The sequence below is a fragment of the Rhinatrema bivittatum genome, chromosome 8, assembly GCF_901001135.1.
Source record: "Rhinatrema bivittatum chromosome 8, aRhiBiv1.1, whole genome shotgun sequence".
Taxonomy (NCBI): domain Eukaryota; kingdom Metazoa; phylum Chordata; class Amphibia; order Gymnophiona; family Rhinatrematidae; genus Rhinatrema; species Rhinatrema bivittatum.
The window spans coordinates 172,166,537-172,181,283 of NC_042622.1; the positions used below are offsets into that span (position 1 = coordinate 172,166,537).

Consider the following 14,747-nt stretch of genomic DNA (forward strand, 5'->3'; position numbering starts at 1 on the left):
GCGCAGCGCAACGATAAAGGATCTCACTCTCAAGACTGTATTTCTTGTGGCCATCTGTTCCGCTCGACGCATCTCGGAGCTGCAGGCTCTGTTGTGTAGAGAGCCCTATCTCCGTTTCTCCGACTCTGGAGTTTCGCTTCGCACCGTTCCCTCCTTCCTTCCGAAGGTGGTTTCTGCATTCCATGTGAACCAGACGGTGGAGTTGCTGTCCTTCTCTTCCTCAGAGCCGAAGTCTCTCCGTCTCTTGAATGTCAAGCGCACTCTGCGCCTCTATCTGGAGGCTACAAATGAGTTCCGAACCTCTGACCATCTCTTTGTACTCTGGGCCGGTCCTAAGAAGGGGTCTCAGGCCTCGAAGGCTACCATTGCCAGATGGCTGAAGGCCGGCATTGCTGCTTCCTACATTGGGGCGGGTCGGACTCTCCCACCCGGAATCATAGCGCATTCTACACGTTCTCAGGCGGCTTCCTGGGCGGAGGTTCGCGCGGTATGCTCGCAGGAAATTTGTAGGGCAGCCACCTGGAAATCGTTACACACGTTCTCGAGGCACTATCGTCTGCACATCGCCTCTTCAGTCTCTGGACACTTTGGCGAGCAGGTTCTCCGAGCAGGCCTCGCAGGACCCCACCCGATTTAGGGAAGCTTGGGTACATCCCACTGTCTGGACTGATCCAGGTACGTACAGGGAAAAGAAAATTATTATTTACCTGCTAATTTTCGTTCCTGTAGTACCATGGATCAGTCCAGACGCCCACCGCGTTTGGGTTCTTGATCCTGCTCTGCTCTGCGTTACTTCTTGCTCGCAGTGTTCTGTGTCTTCACAGTTGTTTCTTTTCGCTGTTTTTCACAGCTCCCTACAAGTTGGTAGGATGTTTGCAGTTACTTGTTGCGGTTACAATTGTTTTCATTATCTGTTTCCACAAACTTGATCCTTCGGGGGTTTCTACTCGGGCTTTGATATACTCGATACTGAACTCCTGCAGAGGGGGTAGTAGTATATATGGATACGCCCCCTCAAAGCTTGTGCTGACTCCATCTGCTGGATTGGGGACATAACCCACTGTCTGGACTGATCCATGGTACTACAGGAACGAAAATTAGCAGGTAAATAATAATTTTCTTTTCCCATGCCCCGCCCCTTTCTGGGAACTTTTCGTTTCTGCGCATAGTGGGAGATATGCGTGCACTCGGGCAGCTTTTAAAATCCACTCAGCGCGTGCTAGCCCAACTTGTGTGCGTATCTCCCAGTTTGGCACTCGCTGGTCTTTTAGAATTCACCTTTAAGGGTTTGAGTCCCTTCACGGTGAGTGGCACATCTTTGGCTAGTAAAGCCAGGTAGACATGGGGATTGCTGCTTCCGGGAATGGGCAACCGAGCATCCTGGACCGGGTACTTCCTAGAGATCTGGACAGGATGCTGGGCTCGATGGACCTTTGGTCTGACACAACCTAGCCCTTCCTACATCCTTATCTTTTTGATTGTTGTAATGGAGAGCTGTTGCCAGAAGTGGCCATAGTTGTACTCTGGATCAGCAGTTCAGTTGTATCAGGCAGCGAATCTGGAATTCATTACTGGGGTTGCTTTGAGCACTTAAACAAGGCCCCCGGGTCTGGCCAGATCCCAAATTGTGTCATCATCCAATCTCACAGAATTTTGTTTCTCTTTAAAGTGGAGAAATAACTGTCAGAAAGCAAAACAAAAAAACAACCCTAGAAAAGGTGACTCCTTGTTATTGGACTAATTTAATACATTTCCTGACTGATACTTCCTTCCTCTGCTCGAAGCACGGTGAATAGATCAGAGCAAAAAGGTGAATCATAAAATACATTCCAGAGGTGTGAGGGCAAGGGGTGACTCCTCGGCATGCCACTTTGGTGCTTGATCTCGGGAATTGTGCATGTTTCTGAGTCACAGTAAGACTTGAATATCTAGGCTGCCAGAATGCCACACATTTATGCGCTGCATAAGTACATCGACATTTACTGTAAAATATTTGGATGCATCTCATAACAATCTTGTGGATTAGGTTTTCAGTGCAGTACCTGAACATGATCTGCTTTGAAGTGCCGAAAGGTAGAATAGCAATCATATAAATAAATGGCATATTTAATGACTTGCCCTTTTGGAGATTTGCTTTAGAAACCTTCTGCGTGTGATCCCCTCACTTGGGCTTCAGTCATTCTGCTGCCTCCCGGGATGCACCAGACCATAAAAAGAAAAAGGTCAAGGGAGATGAAAACCAGATTCTTCTCTTTGGCTTTGCAAAAAAACCCCTTAAAAGTGGAAATGAGACAGTCCACATTTGCGGCCCTCAGATAGGTAGTCGTATGCTGCTCCTTTTGAGTCCCCGGGGTTTTCAATTTTCTGCTTGCTGCTGTAAATCTTCCCTGACCTGCCGGGCCTGAAATCCCCAGCCTTGAAGCATGGGACAAACGGGTCGTTAGCAGTGCTGCACCAAACTCACCTCTCCCTCTTTGCTAAAGCACAGGAGCACCATAATCTTCTGACCTGCTGACTGCTGAAACTGGGAAGTTAGATCTGTCGGACTAGAGAGGCCGGCGCTCAGGGCCTGGATGTTTGTCTTACCAGACCCAGAGGAGTAAGCCAGATAAACTGCATGTGAGGTCAGGGCATGGGGTCAGCAACAAACATTTCAGGCAGGGGCCACAATCAGGGAGAGAAAGCAAGGAGGGGGAGGGATCTGAGATTTGGGGAGAATCCCAGCCCCTCTGCCATTATTCTTGTTTTGTGTGGGTGGAGAGAAAGATGTATATTTCAAGATAGATAATAAAGGCTGTTTGATTATTATTTTTTTCTACTACCTCGCTTTTGACAGAGGCCTGGAGGACCCAGTAACGTCCTACGGGACGCTTGTCTAGTGGCTAATGAGCTCGATCCCAGAATCAAGCAGGAAATCATCAAAAAATTCATTCGACAGCACCTTTCAGAATATTTGGTGCTCTTTCAGGAAAATCAAGATGTAAGTGAAGCTCATCGAGTTCGTCTCAAGATTTGGATTCTGGTTACTCCTGAGTATTTTTCACTTTTAATACTAGTAATTCATTTATGCAATCACATATATGTATACATCTATATATCTTCCATATGCGTGTTTATATATATAGAGAGAGAGCGAGAACACATTCATGAAAAAACCTGCTGGCGATTTTTATAAACGCTGGGTATTGAAATACATCTGGATAAACGCAGGGCTTGTAAGAACTGAAGGGAAGATATCAAAGCCCGGAGGTGGGAGAAGCCAGCACTGTGACAGAGTTTAAGTGAGTTTGTGACAGGTCTGGAGGGCAGAGATAAAGGAACAGGTTTGAAAGTTTGGGTTTGGGGGAGCTAGTGTTGGTTTTAATATGGAAACTTTATTCCATTGTCTACCCAAAGTGGTAGAGAACCAGAGAGGAAGACTGGATGGGCCAAACGATCCTTATCCGCCACTATTTACTACGTCACATTGAATGTATTTGGGGGAAAAATGAGATAGTTTGCTGTAAGATAAATTTCCATGCTGCATCCCACCATTATCTACAGTGAGGAAGGAGCCACGTTTGGAATTGCACTCCCTGCAGTGGGAATCTGACATGTTTCTCAGGTTTCAGGCAGAAGTTGGGGAAGGGATGTCACCCTTGCAGCAAGCAGGAGCTCGTTGTAGAGAACGTTCCTGTTGCAGAGCACTAGAAAAGTAAAATAACATAGTTAAAGTCCTCTGCCCTAAAAAGCTTACAGTTTTAAGTCTGAGCACAAGGAGTTTGGGGGATTCCATGTCTCGCGCTTGGTGTTGGAGGGAGGACACGAGGGAGCGGCTGTTAAATGGCGTTCTCCTCTTTGAAAGGTTGCGTGGCTGGACAAGATTGACCGGCGCTATGCCTGGATAAAGCGCCAGCTCGTGGACTACGAGGAAAAGTACGGGCGCATGTTCCCCGCGGAGTGGTGCATGACGGAGCGCGTGGCTGTAGAATTCTGCCACATTACAAGGTAAGCTGAGATCGAGCGCCACAGCACAGATTTACAAGTGGATCTTTGGTGTTAAAGCACTTTTCACCTTTCTGCAGATGTATCTGCTTCAGTATGGCAGCCTGGCAACTTAAACTCACATCTGATCAGTGCACTTGTTGGATCATATTTGAAAAAACGAATGCTGTGTTCCTGCATGGTGAAAGTGGAATGTAAAGCCCAGGCTGTTTTGTTTCTTAACTGACATTAGCCAGAGGGGTTTTTATTAGCTAATGATGTCAGTTCAGGAAAAAAAAAAAGTATCCTGAGCTTTTGGTTTCTATTTTAAATATATTTGTATTTATTTTATATAACCCCCTTGTGTCAAACACTCAATGCAGTGCACAATATGTAAATATGATACAGTGTCCATGTGCTAAGTGTGTGTAAAAAGATTGTCAGTGGCTTGGTGCTTGTGCTGTGCCCATGTAGGAGATCTTAATTCTGTTGCTTGGGCCAGCCCAGGCTGGATGTGCTGCAGAGGCAGCGTTCACAGCTTTCCAGGAATTGGGAGAGTCCCAGCCATTATACGACTTCTGGCCAAACTCCGGGTGCGTGCAGGCGAGTGACCTCTAGCTGCGTATTGTCACTGCATTGGGAGGGAGGAAGCCAGGTAGTCAGAAGTGAAAGCTCCTGGCCCTGCAGCCCCAGTACAGGCTGATTCCTACTGGAACTCGAAGTTCCCTGTATGTACCCAGATCAGTCCACACTCCTGGGTTTTTCCTCCCTGCCAGCAGATGGAGACACTACATACCCAGTGTGCCACGTGCAGGCCCTCAGTATTTCTCTGTCTCCAGCTGATGGTAGATAGTGTAAAACCTGCAGTCTGGAGAGAGAGAGAGAGAAAAAAAAAGACAATATTTCTGGATCCTCCCAAGGGATTGTGAGGTCCTGGTAGGGCCATCCCCTCTGGTTTGAAGTGATGAGCAAGGGGTTGGTGACCCTTCTGATAGCTCAGTCTGGAGGGCCGTGGGGTGGACATCTGGTAGTCCAGATCCCTCATTCCCCACAAGAAAATGATGGAACCTGCTGGCAGTTCTGCACTGCAAGTCCAGTTTAGCAGGGAAGTATCCCTTTTATACGGTTAGTCCTGGGCTGGATTGCTAAAGTTTGGTGAAAGGAGACTGATATAGCCAGTGGTCTGGCTCTTTTCTGATCTGCCATGCAGCCTGCATTCCTGGAACCAGAACCTCTGCACCAAAGGAAAGTATTGGTTTCTATGTATCTCTATTTGTTCTCAGAGAGTAATAATAAAAAAAAAGAACAAGGAACTAGTTAGAGGAATCTGAGCAGCAACAAAGTTCCAAGGGGTAGCTACCTTAGCAGCTCGGGGAGCTCAACGATGTGGTTTTTCAGTAGCTTCTCTCCCTGTGGCAGAGACCTTGTGTTGGCTTCATGGTGCTGAGGGACTGTTCCCCTGCTTGCCATTGAGGTGCTAGTGGTGCCATGGTTGTGGGGAGGAACAGTGTGCATGTGCAGCAAAAGCGGCAAAGCATTCTGGGGTCTGCGGCGAGCATGGCTGCACTGATAGAACAAGCCGCGCAGATGACGGGTTCTAGCGCTGAGGCTTTTCCTGTCAGTGTGGAAACGGCAGCCATTTTCGTTTCCCTAGCAGCGTTGTTGGGCGAAGCAGGGGAATCTCCTTGTCAGTTTTCGTTGGCGGTTCACTGTCCCACAGTGGTGCAGAGAGGCACTTGCACTGAGGAGGAGTCGCTGGTTCTGGTAGAGGTCTTCTGCTGGTTTTAATTGGCTTATGTGCGAAGCGTGTTCAGTGAGATGCTGGGTTTGGCCCCACTCCCCATGGATTCTCGGACAGTCAAGAGGCCTGAGCTGTTGAGAAGCTCTTCAGGCCTTCAATGATTTTCGGTACCTGATGTTCAAAGGATCCGGACCTCAACATGCTGAAGGTGCAGGCAGGCTTTGCTTACCTGCGTTCTAGGCCGTGGTAGCGATTCTTTTTCCGCGTGCATAGGTGGGCGCGAGCATTCTTGCTGCATGGCTGTTGCATGCGCGGGGACCTGTGTGCATAACGCCACTACCTAGATTTGAGCAGGTACGTCTGCGACCTTGACTTGCCGTAGGTACTTGTGCGCATAAGGCCGCAACCTAGACTGGAGCACGTATTTGCATGGGTATTGTGTGCGTAAGACTGCAACCTAAACTCGAATGTGTATTTGCGCAGATACGTGTACGCGTATGACCACAGCCTATACGAGCGCATATTTGTGCATGTACTTGTATGCGTACAACCGCAACCTAGTCTTGAGCGTGTATTTGCGAGCGGCCTGGAAGTGTGTGTCCACAGGAGGCCAGAACCGAAGTTCAGGAGACCTAGATGCTGGGGATGAACAGGTCCAAACACCTTGCTATCTGTGAGGCTTGCCATCTGATAGCAATTCAGTCCTCACTCTCTTTCCAATTGTGTCAGTGCTGTTTAGAAAAGTGATTTGACTACTACAGCTTTTGCCTATGTTGGGACATCCCCTCTGCCTATGGTGTCTCTGGAGGAGAGTGGAGTGGGAGGCGAGGTAACTTCTGTCTCACAGCTTCGCTTCTGAGAGGAGACGACTGAGACAGAGGGGATATTCCGAAGTAGTTATTTCCACCTTATTGCAGGCTAGTCAACCTTCTACATCCATGACGTATGTGCGAATTTGGAGGATCCTCGAGTCCTGGTCTCCTGTTGATGGAGGTCAGCCTTAGCTTGTTCAGGGTATGGTGTGTCATATTTTGGCTTTTTGACGGAAAGATTCTGTTCAAGGGACTGGTCTTTTTTTTTTTATTATTAGTTTCTTTATAGTTTCTCATAAATTTTACAAAGAAAACAAATCTTTACAAATGAAATAAAAATGGAATTGGATATGCATTATGAAGAAGAATTACAATTTATAAACACAAAAGAATTATAATCTGTAAACACCAAAAAAAAAAGGAAAGAAATAATTATTAGCATGTCCAAAAACCTACATCATAGAGGCAATTTGCAGGATTCTTATGAAATATAATGAGGACAATTTAAGAAAAATTTCACAAACTTACTAATCAGACAAAATATGAAAATGTTCCTAATAATCTTCTAATTGCCTCCATTTACACTGACATTCATCAGAGCTTGCCTTCTGGCAACCAAGAAATCTTTTAATTGACTAACTTCAAAAAAGATATATGTTGTTCCATGATACTTCAATACACATTTGCATGGGTATTTTATAATTGTAGCACCAATTGCAACAGCTTCTGGCTTTAACAAAAGAAAAGCCCTACGGCGAATCTGTGTATTCCTGGCAAGGTCAGGATATATCCTCACCATGGAACCAAGAAATTGAATACTCATGTTTTTGAAGTATGCACACATCGCACAATTCATATCTTGTTCAGATTGAAAAGTTATCAATAATGTAATTCAATCTACAATTTCCACATGAGACTCTTCTAAAAATCTAAGGGACTGGTCTTTAACAATCTGAGAGTCCAAGTAGCGACATTGGGTTTTCTCCAGGTTAAGGTGCAAGGGTATCTTCTGACCACATATCCGGATGTTATACAGTTCCTTCAGGGAACCAAGAACTTGCGTCCTCAGTTGCGGAACATTTGCCAGTCTTGGAATCCAAATCTAGTCCTTAGAGGATTGTGTAAGGCTCAGTTTGAATCGCTAAAGACAGTATGGTTAAGGACTTGACTCTTAAAGTGGTTTTCTTGGTGGCTATTTGTTCAGCCAGGAGAATTTCGGAGCTTCAGGTGCTGTCATGTCAAGATCCCGTCCTACAGATGTTGGATTCAGGGGTATCTTTATGCATGGTGTCTTCTTTTCTGCCTGAAGTAGTCTCGGCGATCCATCAGACAGTGAAGCTTCCAGTTTTCCGGATTTGTATTCCTCTATGCCTCACACGGGGGAGCTTAGGCTCTTTGATAGGAGACATGCATTATTGAGGTATCTAAAGGTCACTTATGATTTCCGTAGATCTGGTCACCTCTTTGTACTGTGGAATGGCCCGAAGTAAGGCATCTAAGGCTACAGTCGTGCAGTGGCTGAAGGAAGCGATTGAGTCAACTTATATTTCTAAAGGGCACTCGCTGCTGGTGGGTTTGGAGGTGCACTCGACACGTACTCAGGCAACTTCCTGGGTTGAGTCACAACAGGTGTCTCTGCATGAAATTTGCTGGGTGGCTACTGGGAAGTCGTTGCATACTTTTTTTTTTTTTGTAATTAAAGTTTTTATCCAGAAACATACAAATACTTATGACCACAAACACTCCAAAGCACAAAACCACACTTTGTATTGACACAATTCATTTCCGTCCCAACGGTGCTTGTATCCAATAGCCATCAAATATTTATTTAATTTATTTAAAATCTTTTTTACACCGCCTATACAATTTATGGTAGATCTAGGCGGTTTACGTGAGATAACATAAATAATCATAAACAAAACAAAATATGAACATTAATTAAAATAAGATTAATTACATAATAAAGGAAAGACAAACTATAAAATAATACGAACTATAAAAGCAAAACCTGTCATCCCTGTGATTTGTTATACAATGGAGCACAGGTAAATGTTTACAGCCTTTTTGAACTCTCTTGTATTCGATAAGGGTCGAAGTGAGCCTGGTATTAAGTTCCATAATATTGGACCCGTGATGGAAAAGGTTTGTTTCCTGGTTAAATCTAACCTAGCTGTCTTAATGTTTGGAACTTATAAATGATTTTTATCAATGGAGCTTAGATGACATGGAGGCTGCTACAGTTGTAGTGAGGAGCATAGCCAAATTGTTGAGGGGTTGTGTATTAGACCGTGTATAATCAATAAAACCTTATATTGGATACTCTGACGTATTGGAAGCCAGTGAAGTGACTGAAGAACAGGGGTAATTTGATCTCTACGATTGGTGTCAGTGAGGAGTCGAGCAGCAGTATTCTGGACTAATTGAAGGGGACATAGAGCGGAGTCTGGAAGACCTAAGTAAAGTGAGTTGCAATAATCCAAGCTTGTTAGAATTAAAGCTTGCAATACTGAACGGAAGTCTTTTGGATATAGAAGGGGTTTTAGTCTTTTTAATAAGTGGATTTTGTAACATGAACCGTTTACTACTGTTGAAAAATTGGCAGACCTTGATAAACTGGAGTCTAGGACAACCCCTAGATTATGTGTATGACTCAGAGTGGGAATGGTAAAATTTTCAAAGATAAATTTTGAGGGGGGGCCACATGATGAGTTTGGTATGGTGGGTAAGTGTATTATTTCAGTTTTTGCGGCATTCAGTTTGACGGTTGTGGGCTAACTATATTTTTATTATTTTGAGATATAAATTCATTAGTGATAGCGTAACGGACCAGGAAGAAGTTATATGACAAAATTAATTTAATATCTGTGTATATTTTGAAATTTATACAAAGGCCAGATTGTAGAGCAGCAAAAGTAGATGTTAAATAAAATGGCTGACAAAGCAGAACCTTGAAGAACACCCGAATTAGTGTAGTACCAGTTTGAGTGACATTGCCCAAGATTGACTTGTTGAGGACAGCAAGAGAGAAATGACTTAAACCATTGAAGAACGGTACCATTGATACTGATATGTTGAAGGTTAGCGAAAGAATTTCATGATTTAGAGCAGCGATTCTCAACCGGTGTGTCGCGACACACTAGTGTGTCGCCAAGCACCGGCAGGTGTGTCGCGTGCTCCCAGTCTCTTCTGCTGCTCTTTCTTCCCTGCTGCCGTTGCCGCCGGGCTATCAGCACGTTCAAGCCCAGTGGGAACGGCAGCGGTGCTAGAAAAAGCAGTGGCACCCACGGCTGGCCTTTTCTTCTTCTCGCCACCCCCCCCGCCACCCCCCCCCCCCCCCCGTGACCTGGAACAGGAAGTGATACGCGGTGCGCGGGAAGGAGAAAGACCGTGCCGCGTGATAAAGTAGCAGCGGCGGCTGCAGCATCGGCCCCCGAGCAATTGAAGCAGCCGGTAATCGTGAAAGGAGACAGCAGCATGAGCCTCCTGCGGCCGATGGGATTCTTCCTTCTTGGCCTGCGGGGGCTGGAGGAGGAGGCTGCTGCAGCTACCATTTCTGCTCGGGGGGGGGGGAGTAGAGGAAGTGAGTGAGAGAAAGAGAGAGAAGCAGCCAGCCAGCCAGCTAGCCTGTGTGTAAGTGAGAGAATGTATTTGATTGAGAGCATGTGTGTGATTGAGAGAAACTGGTCAGAGAGCTGATGTGTGTGTATATGTGAGAGACAATGAAAGTGACTGCTCAAGGAGATGACTGATGTGTATGTGAGAGTGTGAGACATTAGTCAGGGATGTGACTGATGTGTGTGTGTGTGTGTGAGAGAGAAAAAGCATGGAAGTGAGAAATCTGGGTATGTGAGAAAGCATGGGAGTAAGAAGCCTGGTGTTGTGGGGGTGTATGTGAAAAAGCATGGGAGTGAGAAGCCTGATTATGTGAGAGAGAGCATGGGAGTGGGAAGCCTGTGTGTGTGTGTGCATGCATGAGCGAGAGACTGGTTGGTAAGGTGACTGTGTGTGTGAGAGAAAGAGACTGGTGTGTGTGTGTGTGTGTGAATGTGAGAGAAAGAATGTGATTCAGGGAATAAGAAGCCTGTGCAGTGGAGAGCGAGCATGGAAATGAGAGAGAGACTGGTGTGTGTGTGTGTGTAACAGAGAGAAAGTGATTATGGGAATGAGAAGCCTGTGCATGTGAAGAGAGTGAGCATGGGAGTGAGAAACCTGGGTGTGTGTGAGACACAGCATGGGAAGGAGAAGCCTGTATATCTGAAAGAGAACATGGGAGTGGGAAGCCTGTGTGTGTGTATGCATGAGAGAGATCAGGTGACTGGTGTGTGTGTTTGTGTGTGTGTGTGAGAGAAAGAAAGTGATTATGGGAATGAGAAGCCTGTGCATGTGGAGAGAACAAGCATGGGAGTGAGAGACTGGTGAGTGTGTGTGTGTGTGAGACAGAGAAAGTGATTATGAGAGTGAGAAGCCCATATATGTAAGTAGAACACAGGAGTGGGAAGCCTGTGTGTGTGTATGGCATGAGAGAAACTGTTCAGGAAGGTGACTGGTGTGTGTGTCAAAGACTGTTTGGGAGATGATTGGTGTGTGAGAGACAGAAACTGGTCATAGGGGCATGACTGGTATGGTGTGTGTGTGAGAGACATGGGACTAAGGAAGAGGACCATGAGTATAGAGCTTAGCTTCTACTGCTGCTTCTGTTGTGTGCTACGGCCTGCATGGAAGAAGAGTAGGAGAGCTGCTGGAGGGGGTAAGTAAAGGTGACTTTTTAAGTTTATTTTTCTTGATTGACTGCCATTTTAATTATTTAATATTATGTGATGTGTCTGCTTTTTTTGAAATATTTTATTGGTGTTTGGAGAATTTTTAATAGTTTTTATGAGTTTTTAATTGTTAGATGTTATTCTGTTCATAGCTGTTTTGAAACATTTATTCTGCTTATTAGTATAGTTTTACAATTATTTCTGTGTGGGGATCTATAGCTGCTTGCTAGTTCTGTTTTCCTAATAAGAGGTGTATTGGTTTTTAGGGCCTGATTTAATATTTGTAGTGTTGCCTTTTCATAGATAGGGTTGCTCCTGTTTGAGTGTATTCCATAATACAGGTGTAACTGTGTGCGGATTAGTTTATGTGCATTACTACAGATCCTGGGAGTATGTTAGGTCGGTTCTGTGTCTGTTACGGAGATGAGATATTTTACTAGCATGTAAGCATTTTATCAGTCTTATTTGTTGTGTTTTCTCAAGAGGACATGCATTGGTGGTAAACTGCTGTCTTTTCATAAGTGGGGCTATTGAACCTGGAAGTAGAAGGAGTTTGAGTTGCTGTTACTGCGATGACACCAGAACCAGAATATCTTTTTTGTAGGGTGAGTTGTATGGGGAATGTCGTAATTCTGCTTTACATCCATTATTGTGGGTCAGGGGGGTTCCCGTGGATGCAAACTGTGCTTTTACATCTAGCCCCGTGACGATCATGGGTCAGTGTGTCACGCATGTGAGAACCATCTGTCAGGTGTGTCCCGACAGAAAAAAGGTTGAGAACCACTGATTTAGAGTATCAAATGCTGCAGAGATGTCTAGAAAAATTATAATATAATCTATGTTGGAGTCAAAGCCACGGATAATAGAATCAAAAGAGGAAAAGAGAAGAGATTCGTTACTGTGTCCTTTCGGAATCCATGTTGATTTGGGTGAAGAATATTGATATCATTTATGTATTCACTCAGCTGGTGGAGGACTACGGATTCAATTGCCTTGGCTAGGGTAGGTAGAGAGGCTATTGGATGGTAATTTGAAAATCCATGGGGTCTGTTAGTTTCATTTTGGGAATAGGCAGGATAGAGGTTTGTTTTAGAGTATTTGGAAAAGTATCAGTAGTAAGTGATACGTTAACAACTCGGGCTAGAGCAGGTGAAATATATTCTTGAATCTCCTTTTAATAATTGTCCTGGGCAGGGGTTGTGTGGGGTATTGGATACCTTCATTTGAGTAAGAGTGCAAACTATGATGGAAAAATCTGTGGTAGAAAAATCAGACCAAGTACAGGTGACTGAAGGAAGGTTGACGAAAGGGATAGGTAGATGGGTAAATTCAGAGGAAATTGTTAATTTTATCATTAAAAATTAGAGCAGCATTATTGCAAACAACATCAGAAATATGATCAAGAAGCTCATTTTTAACTGCAGGTAGTGATTTTACAATATTAAATAAGGTATTGGAATTGCTGTTGGCTGCGTGTATTTTGCTAGTGTAGAACAATTTTTTAGCATGGTCAATTTCTTTTTTATATTTGTGTAAATGAGAGAAATAATTTTCCTAGCATGTAGCCAGATGGACTCAGGACCAGTGGATTATGTGCGCCCCTGCTAGCAGATTGAGATGGAGTCAGGTTTCAGAGCTGACGTCACCTTAGATATACCCCTGTAGTGACCTCAGCAATTCAGTATCTCTCGGTCTTCTAGCAGATGTGGATTGTGCCTTCCCTATCGGGAACACAGTACTCTTTAGAAGAGGAACTTTTACCTTTAAATTGGAGAAAGATCGAGCCCCGCTGTCCTGCGGTGATACCTATTGGTCTCTCCCACAGTAGAGAATTCCTGAGGCAATTTCCAAGATCCCTCAGAGGTGTGCCTTGGTCCAGTAGCCAGTTTCCGGCGTGAACTTTGCTGCAGAAGCAACTGAAAGGCAGCAGGTGCAGGAAGCCAAGCGCAGAGGTGACGGCCTATGCCCTCTCCCTCACCCCCCCCCCCCCCCCCCCCCCCCGAGCCGGAGACCATCTCTGTACTCAGCCGGTAAGCGCTGAGCCCAAGTAAGTAAAGAACTCCTCCAATTCAAAGATATGGATGTGGAAGGGCTTCGGTAAGTCTTTCCTCTGATCTTTTTGCTTGGCGCACCGAACCAACAGCGTTCCTGATCCTGTTAGGGTAAGGGAAGGGGGTTTCCGAGCAGGTTGAGTGCCCCCCCCCCCCCCCCGATGGGCTAGGCCCCACTTCAGACTCTGTGGGCACTCCACATGGCATGCCGCGGCGGCACCATCTTGGTCGCCGCATCTCAAAAAAGATATAGTTGTGATGGAGAAGGTACAGAGAAGGGCAACCAAAATGATAAAGGGGATGGAACAGCTTCCCTATGAGGAAAGGCTGAAGAGGTTAGGGCTGTTCAGCTTGGAGAAGAGACTGCTGATGGGGGATATGATAGAGGTCTTTAAGATCATGAGAGGTCTTGAACGAGTAGATGTGACTCTGTTATTTTCACTTTCGAATAATAGAAGGACTAGGGGGCATTCCATGAAGTTAGCAAGTAGCACATTTAAGACTAATCGGAGAAAATTCTTTTTCACTCAACGCACAATAAAGCTCTGGAATTTGTTGCCAGAGGATGTGGTTAGTGCAGTTAGTGTAGCTGGGTTCAAAAAAGGTTTGGATAAGTTCTTGGAGGAGAAGTCCATTAATGGCTATTAATCAATTTTACTTGGGGAAAAGCCACTGCTATTAATTGCATCAGTAGCATGGGATCTTCTTAGTGTTTGGGTAATTGCCAGGTTCTTGTGGCCTGGTTTTGGCCTCTGTTGGAAACAGGATGCTGGGCTTGATGGACCCTTGGTCTGACCCAGCATGGCAATTTCTTATGTTCTTATGCATGGTTTGGTGCAGCGCATTTTCCTCCATTGACCGTTGGTATGCGCAGTGCAGGCCAGCCCTGTTATGCACCTAACGCGCACATAAGTGGTCACATAACCGCACGCATATCTGTGCGCATAAGTACACACATACATTCGCGCACAACCGGACACTTATTCTTGCGCGCATCAGGGCAAATTCGTGCGCGCTTGATCTCTAATGCTAACCGACTGAACGCACAAGCTACAGTTATCTATGGCTCCGGCAACAAAGAAGCACAAGTGACACTGCCTTTGTGCTGCCTGCCATATTAGGGCTGCACAGTCTGACCCAAGCCCAAGGAGAACTGGATTCTTAGAACTTCTCCAAGCCCGGCCCCTCCCAGTCGAAGGATGGGTCAGCCATGACCTTATCTGGTAGCACCATAGATCTGAGCAGTCCCAGGGCTGCGTCCTCCCTGGAAGAGGGCAGTTTAGTGACCCCCTACCCCAGTTCTTCCTGGGTTAGGCATGGACGCGGCGACCTTTTTTTGAGTGGTATTCTTTTAGGGCCTTCAAACCTTTGTTCAAGCACAGTAAGCTGCTGCCCCTGCCTGGTCTGAGCCCCAGCTGGG

At 45.5% G+C, this 14,747-nt stretch overlaps 1 protein-coding gene across 3 annotated transcripts in view; it reads left to right on the forward strand.

Moving 5' to 3' along the window:
- VPS53 (VPS53 subunit of GARP complex) overlaps positions 1–14,747 on the forward strand; it is a 165,342-nt gene that overhangs the window by 76,203 nt on the left and 74,392 nt on the right. For all 3 annotated transcript variants that reach the window (XM_029611418.1, XM_029611420.1, XM_029611419.1), the window contains exons 9-10: positions 2,837–2,980; positions 3,845–3,987. In XM_029611418.1, coding sequence (XP_029467278.1) covers positions 2,837–2,980; positions 3,845–3,987 — 287 coding nt within the window. The remainder of the gene's footprint in view (positions 1–2,836; positions 2,981–3,844; positions 3,988–14,747) is intronic.